Below are 11,505 nucleotides of genomic sequence, written 5' to 3' on the forward strand. Positions count from 1 at the left end.
CGAGCAGAGCGGGAGTCACGCGCGTACGGGGCTCCGGGTGCCACGTGCGCGGTGGGGACTTAGCGAGAAGTCTGCCCTCTCTCCGTTGTCAGCCAGCAACGGAGAGTGTGTCTAAAGTGTAACTGTGAAAAGTTGACAATAAAGGACTGATTCCGGAAGCCGTCTCAAGAAGGTTTATTACATTTTGATACTGGCAAGGGAAGTCCCGTGAGGTGTTAATATGTTCGAACACAAAATTGATGCCTGTTGCAAGGAATAAAGTCTACATTAACCACAAAACTTATTTGGTGTTTGAACACCTGAACACAACTCATGTTTTATTGCCAGAAAGGGTAAAACCTATCATTATTATCTTCTCAAAATTGATACCGGCAAAAAGGGTCCTATTTAGTTTTTTTTCACGCGCTGATGTTAATGTGATACAGCCGCACTACCCCTGGGGCGCCTGCCCCCCGCCCACATGAGTGGGTCACGGTGCCGGGTTCAGCAAAGAGCCTCGCCCGGTGGTTTGTAGCTTCACAAACTTGACCCTGAGCCCCAGCCACGTGACCGAGTTCAACACAGCAACTCCCACCGGTGTCTCACAGCTCGACAACTGGAACGCGACTTTGAAACAGGAACAAATTATTTTCATCAAGTAGTTTAAAGTGTTAAACTTCAAAGAAAAAGAGAAGCTGAAAGAAAGCTGAAAGACACAGCGCCGCGTGAGTGATTAAGGCGGGGTCGATACACCCGTTCGCTGCCGTTCGCACTCCTTTACAAGGACATAGTAAAAAATTAACCCGTTAAAACAAAGTTTTTCACTATAAATCCTTTATATGCGTGGCCGCTAGAGTCCTCTCGTCCTCTGGCTTGAGATGGCTGCCACCTATGGGTCAGATGATTGCATGCCACCATTAAGCAATTGGTAATAATGAAATATAATATTTTTGTCCTAGAAAGTGTAAAATTTTTGAATAAATTTTTCACGAAAATTAATTGTCACGCACAACGAGTCTGTGTGGAAAATGTCAGCTCGATTGGATCACGGGAAGTGGGTTAAACAAGTAAACCCGTAAAAACAAAGTTTTTCACTATAAATCCTTTATATGCGTGGCGGCTAGAGTCCTCTCGTCCTCTGGCTTGAGATGGCTGCCACCTATGGGTCAGATGATTGTCTGCCACCATTAAGCAATTGGTAATTAAATATTTAATTTGTTTTCCCTAAACAGTGTAAAATTTTGGAATTTTTTTTTCACGAACTTAATTGTCACACACAACGAGTCTGTGTGGAAAATGTCAGCTCGATTGGATCACGGGAAGTGGGTTAAAAAACGAGCGAAAGATTTCCACGGTCCTAAGCAAGTAAGCGAACTTAATATAAAGGATTTAAAAATATATTCGCCTGTGGAGGACGCGGGGATCGATCCTGCGACCTTTGGCATGGGAAGCGAGGGCGCTACCAACTGCGCTACTCCGCCACGGCCTGTGGAGGGGTTACGCTTTGGGCTCTTACACTGTGACGTTCAGCCAAAGCCATGAATGTGTTCTATTTGAATATATGTAAAATAAAAAAATTTTGCCTAAAAAGTGTAAAATTTTGGGAATTTTTTTCACGAACATTAATTGTCTCGCACAACGAATCTGTGTGGAAAATGTCAGCTCGATTGGATCACGGGAAGTGGGTTAAAAAACGACCAAACGATTTGCACGGTCGTAAGCAAGCACGTAAGCAAGCACACAAGCAAGCAAGCAAGCACGCAAGCAAGCAAGCGAACTTAATATAAAGGATTTAAAAAACGACCGAAAGATTTGCACGGTCGTAAGCAAGCGCGGAAGTGAACTTAATATAAAGGAGACGAGGTGAGGTGAGTTTATGAGGTGGGTTGAGATGAGATGAGTTGAGGTGAGGTGAGTTGACGTGAGTTGAGGTGAGTTGAGGTGAGTTTAGTTGAGGTGAGTTGAGATGAGTTTAGTTGAGGTGAGATGAGGTGAGTTGAGGTGAGTTTAGTTGAGGTGAGATGAGGTGAGTTGAGTTGAAGTGAGTTGAGGTGAGTTGAGGTGAGCTGAGGTGAGTTACGATGGGGTGAGGTGATTTGAGGTAAGTTGAGGTGAGTTGAGGTGAGGTGAGATGAGGTAAGGGGCCGTCCATAAATGACGTCACGCCCCTAGGGGGGGGGGGGTGTCAGACATTTGTGACGATGCGTGACGAGGGGGGGGGTGGGTTGAGAAATGTGACGTCAACTTAAAATAAATGTAGAACTGTTATAACAACACTGATTTTGATAAATTTGCATTTTTAACTATTTGATTATTTACATTTACTAAGGTCACCTTTTATTTATTCCATGAAGGAGCATTTTGCTTCTCCATGGGAGAATGGAGAAGCATACATTTTGAACATTTTTTTAATGATTGTTAGTAAACATTTTTATTCTAATCATTCTACCAGGGCTTTTCATTCTATGGAATGAATATATGACTGTTATAATTGTACTCTCCATTTTGCTTCGTTCTTCTACAAAGTTTCAAGTATTTTTTTTATAGTTATGATTACTTTTAATATTTTATATTTATAAGATAATTTCAATATAATATTCTGATCTGCAGTTTTAGTTATACGTTGAATATTTTCAAGTGAATTTTATGCTAAATTTAAGCTTTCCAACGCCTCTTTTTTAATACGTGTTTTCTCCTACAACATCAGAGTGCAGCGCCGCATTAAATACGCACTACAATGACAATAGTTTAAAGCGATTTGAAGAATGTTTTATTTTCAAAATGGAAAGATGGTTTTGGGGGTGGGGGGGCAGAGCTTTGTGACTTCATATTTAATGGAAGGTCTGACTTTTTGTGACGCCGTGACGTCATTTAAGGACGGCCCCTGAGTTGAGTTGCGATGAGGTGAGGTGAGTTACGATGGGGTGAGTTGAGTTGTGATGAGGTGAGTGAGGATACGTATTTGAGATGTGGTAATCCAAGTCGTCTATTTTAAGCCACCCCTGGAGCGGAGACGTCTGTACTCACTCACACGTCAACACATTCCAGGGCACGCCTCGTGATATGCAAATCAAACTGAAAGACTTCCTGCTTCATTGTCACCTATTTACGTGGCTTGTTCCATGTTTAGCTTCTCAGACGCAGCCAGCGACAGACTGAGATACAGCCAGAGACTGCCTGAGCTACAACCAGCATCAATCTCTGAGCGGAGCCACACGGCCATGGCTAGTGCGATTCCCAGTGGTAGCGAGGCTCCAGGGGAGTTGACCTGCCCCATCTGCCTGGACGCCTTCCACTGCCCCTGCACGCTCAGCTGCGGCCACTCGTTCTGCCTCGAGTGCATGGAGGGCGCCTGGGATGCGGCAGAGTCCTTCTCCTGCCCACAGTGTCGAGTGACTTTCCCTCGGAGGCCCAAGCTGAACAAGAGCGTGACGCTCGCCAACCTGGTGGAGCAGCGTAGTACCGCAGATGAATTGGCCACCGTGGTCTTGTGTGACTTCTGCAACGATGGCACGACCGCTGCCTCGAAGACCTGCCTCAGGTGTGATATGTCCTACTGTGTGACTCATGTAAAACCTCATCAGGAGAACCGGAAGTTCAGGGACCACATTCTGGTGGATCCAGGCACGAATCCTGAAGAACGCAAATGCAAGAAACACAGAAAGAAGATCAAGTTTTACTGCCGACAGGACAAGAGCTTGGTCTGCACAACCTGCAACATCGCAGGAGACCACAAGGGTCACGATGTGGCTACGCTGGAGGATGAGCACAAGACACGGGAGGTGAGACGGTCTGCGTGTGTGAGCGGGAGCTTCTGCATGAAATCATCATTTCCCAGTACGAACTGAACAATAATATCCAGCTAAATATGATATAATTCCTCTCTCATCTTTAGATTGTTTCTTCAAATTTTATCAACCTTGATTTAACAAAAAGTATGCTGAGGTTGTCATAGTGCAGAAATAATACATATTATTATCAATCCTGTCATATAACAAATTTATAAATGTCCTCTTAGTACATTTTATAAAAAATGAAGGACTTTAATGCGTACAATGTTTTCTCCAAATTACGTGAGCGCATAGATTGTGGTTTGTATACAAAAAGTGCTTTGTGGTAGAGAGAAGCATTAACTAAAACGGAAACGAAATGTAAAACGACTGGGACTGCGTGAGCTGCAGTGCTCACCGCTTGGTAGCCTCGTGCCGGTCTGTGCCAGTTTAGCGCCGCACTCTAAAGCAGCTACCGGGCCACTGGACTTGATTTTCCAGAAATGTCGCGTGATTTTGACAGACCAAGTATTTCGTGACCGTATTTATATTTTCATAAAGATTCTCTTCACCGAATTTCCCCGACACTCAACAGAGACATGGCAGTCCCTCCTTGTGCCATGTAAAACTATTTTTTATTTTACCAAGTGAAGCTCACAGAGCTACGTAGCTTTTTCAGAGGCAAACCTGGCCACAAATGACAGCTCAAAGAAGTGGCTTATGACGTCGAGTTTCATAGCAGCCAAATACTCTAAACGCACGTTTCTAAATGTAGAGGGAAAACCAGAGGACCTGGACAAAAATCCATGCGACCATGGGAAGAACAAACTCCAAATATACAGGTGTCAGGGTCGGGATCGAAACCACGACCTCTTGTATACGTGGCAAAGCAGATTAACGTCTCACGGCGCCTTTTCCACCCATTACTCAGAGCCCCACTCACTAATCAGAGCCCACTGCTCAGGTAGGCCTGCCCACGACTCAGGTAGCAGTGGAGAGTGATTTGGTCCACAGGCTTAGGCTCCTGCGCGTGCTAAGTGAGCCCAGCTATATGTATGCTGAACTTCTTTTGCACCAAACGTAGCCAACCGTGCTTATCGGAGGTGCGGGGCAATGACAACTAAACACAAAATTCTCCAGGAGGCGTTTGAGCTCCTCGTGAAATCGGTTTCCTGCAGCGCTCGCTCCCCCAGCCTCCATTGCTGCACAGGGGCCGCTGCAGCCTGGAGATGGAACCGTCACTGTGGAGGGGTCCGTGTGGAGCGGGGGTGAGAGGGGGCGCTCAGAGAGTGAGTGGAGTCTCCCCTGGTGACGTCTCTCACAGAAACAAGTGGGAGAGGAGACGCGGGCGGTGGAGGAGAAGAGGAGGGAGGCGGAGGAGTTCGTGAGGCGGATGGAGGCCGCTCGCAGGGACGTGCAGGTAACCGCGTCTGGGCCGGACCCTGTAACCTCGAAACTCCACCCTGTGTAGGGTTTGTGATGGAGGACAACTCCATTCATTCACGTGGACTTCCATAGGCTCTGAACACATCGTGGACCTAAAGACACAACGGTCAATGCGCATCAATACCCAGGACAAGCAAAGAAGTGGTTCTCATCTCCAATGAGGAACTAAATCACTCGTGGAAATTCCACATTCTTAGGATGGGTGCCTGATATCCCCATGTGAACTGCCACTTCATCTTCTGTTATATATGTATATTCTGGCCAGATGAGGTGGCACATACCTGTTATCCAGTACTTCTGTGGCAGGGTTCACATTATATATATGTTTACAATATGTATCGCATTGTGCTTTGAACCCAAGTCATCTGAGATCAACTCCCAGTGATAACTAACATCAGTAATATCTGTAAAGCCACAACCACGCAATACACTGAATGCACGCAGTGTGATTTATACAATGTGCATATTCACGTAACCTATTCACATAGTACCCTCCCATTCAGTATATTGAAATGTGCTATGTGATCATAAAAGTTAATTTGAGTTTAAAAAAGTATCCGACAAAGCACAGAGACACTTAGAGGTAGGATCGCCAAGTTGCATGTCCTGTTCTCACAAGTGCACCGATCTATCACTGCTCAGTCACGAAACCCAGCTCTCGGGTCCAGTCCCAGCTGGGCTTGTTTTGTGGTAGGAATACAGCTTGGAAGCGTTGCTGATCAAACAGCTTCAATGACGACCTTTTGCTTTGTCACTCTGCTCGCATTACACACACCTTGCGCAACTCTACAAAAAGATGGGGTTCATATTAAATAATAATTAAAATTCCTTTTTTCCTCATATTTCTGATGTAATATTTGCGATTGAGTCCTGTGTAATTTGCATGGTTATGATAGGTGACAATTGAATTGTTCATTGGCTACCGAGGCCGTGATGCACAGGAGGGGTTCATCCTCCATCAGGTCACCGGGGTTGCAGGTCAAAACGTCTCCCATAGTGTGGGTTGCATGGCCACAGTGGCAAGAGTGTGGATTGACGTTAATGCATCTCTATGGGTCTCGATGAGTCTCTATGTATCTCTGAGTGTCTCCTTGGGTTTAGTATACAGTCCATAGTTTGGATTGTATGACCACAGTCACACTGCCCTATATGGGTCGATGTGCATCTCTATTTGTCTTCATGTGTCTGTGTTTTTCTATGGGTCTCTACATCTGAGTCTCTGTGTTTCTCTATGGATTACGAGGTAAATCTACGGGTCTCTACAGATGCACTTTATTGCCCAGAGTTTGCGTTGCGTGGCAACAGTCGCTTTCCATTCATGATTCAGGAAAGAGTTGTATAAACGCCATCTCCCTAAGACGTATATCAACCATTGCGAGATTAACTCCATCGTGAATTATTTAATAAACACAAATCACACGCCCTGTCAGGGATCGATGACCGGGGTGAGACAGCGAATCAATGGCGAGTTCGCCCGCATGAGAGCAGCTCTTGACGAGGACGAGAAGGCGGCTCTGGCTCGTGCAGCCATGAAGGAGCGCGAGCTGCTGACCCAGATCGAGAAGAACATCGCTCACTACCAGCGCGAGATTGGCGAGCTCCAGGCAGCAGCCACTCGTCTGGAGGGCCTAGCGCAGGAGAGGGACTCGCTCGCCTTTCTGCAGGTGAGCGATGAGTCTCTGGTGTCGCTATTTGCACAGAGCCATTGGCAGCGTCAGTGTTGAGGCTGCTGAATGAGGTTTTCACATCGACTGTGCTTTGTCACGCACGGCCTGAGCTTCCGCCCGGTCCTTGCGTGCCGTCGTCCCCAATTATGACGATGTTTGCAATGTAAGTCAGTGTTGGTGCTCATGAGGTCATGAGCCAAGACTTTGTGGTTTATATTCCACCTGCGCTGTTGCAGTGGGAACTCCACTGATCCCATGGGAATGGATGCAGAGTAACAGTAACGCATCTCTCTCTCTCCCACCCACAGGGGCACCTGGAGGAGACGCTCAGGTACAGACGACAATCACTCACGACTCGACACACGACAACATGGGACTGAGTGCGAGGCACGGGCAGTGAGAGACTGGCTGTGTGTGGGGATTCTGTGTGTGTGATGATCCTGATGGATGATTATCTTTGTAAGAAAGTGGCCGTGTCTGCTCTGGTTTCACAGGACAGAGAGGGTTACGTCTCAACCCTCAGCTCCCAGCCAAGAGGACATTGCCTCACTTAAAGTCCTGGAGGCAACTACTGTCAAGTTCATGTGTGAGTTATTTAGTGTGAATTATGGGTGATGGGGCCATCTTGACAACAGATGAACCCCGTGTGTGCACAAGGTCGACACACCCTCAAATTATTACCTGGTGTAGTGTAAACATCACCACTAGGGAGACAGGGGGCCAGGCATAGTACTGGCCACCCACCCCGTCGTGTGTCGTGCCAGCCTTCATAGATGCTAACGGACAGCACTTGTCCCAATAGTCTGCAAGGCTACACAAGGGATCTCTGTCGTTGTTCACATCCCATTCCAGGACCCTACTGAATAACACCATGATACTCAGTGTGGTGTTCTTGTGTAAATAATCAGCATGAGTCAGGGGTAATTGTGATGTTGAAATGCAGTGGGTCCCTGTGAATGTGTATGCGTGGAAGAGCGGTAGCACACTGCACTACGAACCCAGTTACCTGGGTTTGATTACCTGCCAGGGCTAACATCAGTGGCAGGTGATATCTGATCCAGTCCTGGGCCTCTGCTAGGCAGATTAAACCTCAAATGAGTTCCTGATGCTGGTAATGGTCATAATGATGGGGATAGTGGTCGTGATGAGGATGGTGGTAATGATAGTGGTGCATCGGCCAGTCATCTCAGTTGTCCCATGGCACCTGGGTCTGCCCCATGACCTCCTGCCAGTGGGCGTTCTATACTTCGCATGGCCTCAACGTGCACATAGCCTGGCACAAGCGCCGTGGTGAAGTCACCGCTACTTTGTGACGAATGGCGCTTGTTGTTGTTGGTAATGATACTGTTGGTGATAATGTGAGTGATGAGAATAGTAATGCCCCACCTCTTATTGGCACGCTCCAGTCTCAGCAGCATCGTCTCCAACTCCTCCTCTGAATGAGCAGCTATTACCATCAGCCCCACCAAAACTAAGCACCTGCATGGGTATTTTATACCACTCCACACCCACAACTCCCAATCGGTGATGGGGCAGTTGTGGAGAGAGTGGAGAATTTCCCATACCTGGGCAGTGTGCTTATGACCGGCTCAAGTTTAACAGCAAAGGTCTCACTCTGAATCAGTCGAGCGGCAATATCTTTCATCGGTTGCGTAATGCTTTGTGGAAGCTTCCTGGTCTGTCGCTCCACACAAAGCTTCAAGTTTTCTCGGCCACAGTCATTCCCTCCCTTCTCTACGCTTGCGAAACGTGGACCCCCCTAATGGAGCATCTTCGCCGGATAGGAACATTTAGGCTGGCCTGCCTACGATCCATCCTGGGTTTAACCAGGCTGGATTGTGTGAGGAGCTCACAAATCCTTGAAAGATCTGGGCAAAGTCTCATCGGTGAGCTCCGGCAGGCAAGGCTGCGTTGGCTGGGTCATGTAGCCCGCATGCCCAGCCACCACATGCCTAAACAGCTTTTGTTCGGCCGGATCGAGGGGGCTAAACGGACGCGGCACGGGCTAGAGATGGAGTGACGTGGTACAGGAGGACGTGGAGCTGAGTGGACTTGCCGATGACTGGTACCAGCGGTGTCAAGATCGGCCTCTGTGGAGGAGGCTCATGAAGGATGCTACTGGGCAGTTGGAAGCATATCGCCCTCCAACAACAACGGAGGGCGGAGGTGCGACGCTCACAACAACGAGCGGAGCGCCGGGTGGATAAAGCACAGCAAGTTGGCACAGTAGGGGGCACAGGTGGTGCATCAGCCAGTCATCTCAATCGTCCCATGGCACCTGGGTCTGCCCCGTGACCGCCTGCCAGCGGGCGTTCGACACTTCACATGGCCTCAAGGTGCACATGGCCTGGCGTCGTGGTGACGTCACCACCACTTAGTGGCGAATGGCGGTTGTTGATGGGAATGGTAATGGATTTGGTGAGTGGTGGTGATGGTGGAGGTGATGGTAGTGATGGTGCTAGTGGTGGTGATGATGGTTGTGATGTTGCTGATGGTGATAGTGATGTTGTTACTGATAGGAACGAAGTGAACCAGCCTACAATAGATTATATCGTCCGTCCGTCCGATGTCCAATTAGGTGTAGCAACATCACCCCCTACTGCAAACACTTGGCAGGACCCTACAAAAACCTTTAGACTCAATGAGGCTTTCCTGGCTAAACAAGTGTAACTATAATTCCCTGAGATAGTTTATAATTAAAACATTTAAATTAAAAATTAACTCACAGCGGCCTAAAGCCTACAGCTAGGCCTAAAGCCTAGAACTAGGCCTCAAACTCTCCCTTCGTATCGTATTTGTTCGTTCCTACCAGCCCACCCCGCAGGGACCTGTTAATGTTCATAGTGTTGATAGTGGTGATGGTGATGTGTATGTTGTTGTCATCGATGATTTTAATGGAGAGGATGGTTGGTGATGGTGATGTTTGTGATGTTATTGTTGATGGTGAAGATGATGGTTGGTGATGGTAATGTTGATGGTTGCGATGGTGGATGATGGTGATGGCGGTGTTCTGTAATGATGTTGTCATCGCTGTTGTCACAGATGGACGCTCACCGACTCTGGGCACAAACTCAGCTCATAACGAACTCCAGATCTCCTCGGATCTGAGGACGATGATGCGGTACAATGGCTTCCAGGGTTGCCCCGATTACCCACACAAGTTTATTGGCTGTGCACAACCCCTGTGCTGTGAGAGCTTCTCGTCGGGCCACCACTACTGGGAGGTGGATGTGGGGGACGCGAGGTGGTGGCGGGTTGGAGTCACGTACGGGACGATCCCACGGAAAGGACGTGGTGGTGCTGCACAGCTGCTGGGAGGGAGCAAAGCGTCCTGGTGTTTAGAGAAACGTAACGACAACTTCTCAGTGTTTCATGCTGGAGTGGAGACTGCACTGTCAGTGAGTGGGGACCCCTCCCCCCGCAGAATCGGGCTTCACCTGCATTGGGAGGGGGGGCGCCTGGCGTTTTACCGCGCTGACTCCATGGAGGTGATCCACGAGGTTCGGCAGAGATTCTTGCAGCCTCTCTACCCTGGGATGTGGGTGGGGTGTTTGATTGAACCATTGAAGATCGTGGATCTGAGTCGTGCATCCTGAGAATGAGGAAAAATAGAAACCCAAGAAACTGAGACAGAAACCCAAGAAACTGATGAAAGGGGGGATGGTGAGGAGAGGGTGAGGTGAGGGTGAGGGGAGAAAGGAGGGGAAGGTGAGGGAAGGTGGCGGGTGAGCCTGGAGGGGTAGGGTGAGGGGTGAGGGTGAGGTTCAGATTGGCGTGCGTGAGCGATGTCGCCGATGCAGTAAAAATCGCAGGTTCGTGTGGCCACTCCTTCACCTGCAGTGTGCGCGTCACCATGCCTCCTCATCCCTGCGATTCACCACCATCATCATCATCACCCTATTATCATCACTGTCATCATCACCATCATCACCCCATCATCATCGCTACAATCACCACCATCACCACCACTATCATCACCATCATCATCACTACCATCACCACCATCAATACCACCAGCATCATAATCATCATCACCATCATTATCCACAGCATCACCAACATCATCATCACCATCATCATTACTATCAACACCACCTAAAACCATCATAATCACAATCACCAACATCATCACCACCATCATTACTATCATCATAACGCTCACCCCATCATCATCATCATCAAAGTTGACATCACAATCACTGTCATCACCACCGTCAAAATTACCATCATCACCATTAGCATCACTATCATCCTCACCGTGAAAACCACCATCACCATCACTCTCATCACGACCATTACCACCATCTTCCTCAGCACCATCATTACCACCACCACTGTTTATCACCACCACCACCACCATGATCACCACCACCACCATCATTATCATCACCGCCCACGTCACCACCATGATTATCACCATTCTTACTATAATCATCACAACCATTACCACCGTCATCATCACCACCATCACTACCATCATTACTACCATGATCAACACCACTACCATCATCACCATTTCACGATTATTACCACCACTATCACCATCATCATGGTAACGTCTCTGTAACGTATTTGTAGTTCGGGCTGTTATTTTCGTTTATTGTGTTTAACCGGGGCGAGAACTCAAGACACCAGGATATGAG

At 48.0% G+C, this 11,505-nt stretch overlaps 1 protein-coding gene across 1 annotated transcript; it reads left to right on the forward strand.

The window, feature by feature from the left end:
• The first annotated feature begins 3,148 nt into the window (after window positions 1–3,148).
• On the forward strand, window positions 3,149–10,515 carry LOC133339121 (E3 ubiquitin/ISG15 ligase TRIM25-like). Its single transcript, XM_061547248.1, has 6 exons — window positions 3,149–3,761; window positions 5,074–5,169; window positions 6,626–6,859; window positions 7,171–7,193; window positions 7,357–7,448; window positions 9,905–10,515. The coding sequence occupies exons 1-6, from the start codon at window positions 3,201–3,203 to the stop codon at window positions 10,456–10,458; spliced, it is 1,560 nt and encodes a 519-aa protein (XP_061403232.1). The 5' UTR covers window positions 3,149–3,200; the 3' UTR covers window positions 10,459–10,515.
• Window positions 10,516–11,505: the final 990 nt, after the last annotated feature.

This window comes from Lethenteron reissneri, unplaced genomic scaffold (genome assembly GCF_015708825.2).
Source record: "Lethenteron reissneri isolate LAM-NWPU_2019-01 unplaced genomic scaffold, ASM1570882v1 scaffold_1640, whole genome shotgun sequence".
Lineage (NCBI taxonomy): Eukaryota > Metazoa > Chordata > Hyperoartia > Petromyzontiformes > Petromyzontidae > Lethenteron > Lethenteron reissneri.

Bases quoted from the DNA above. Each gene is read 5' to 3' on its own strand.
- LOC133339121 (XM_061547248.1), top strand. From the start codon at position 3,201: ATGGCTAGTGCGATTCCCAGTGGTAGCGAGGCTCCAGGGGAGTTGACC. The intron at 3,762-5,073 runs GTGAGACGGTCT...CGTCTCTCACAG, and splicing joins ATGAGCACAAGACACGGGAG to AAACAAGTGGGAGAGGAGAC. The intron at 7,449-9,904 runs GTGAGTTATTTA...CTGTTGTCACAG, and splicing joins AACTACTGTCAAGTTCATGT to ATGGACGCTCACCGACTCTG.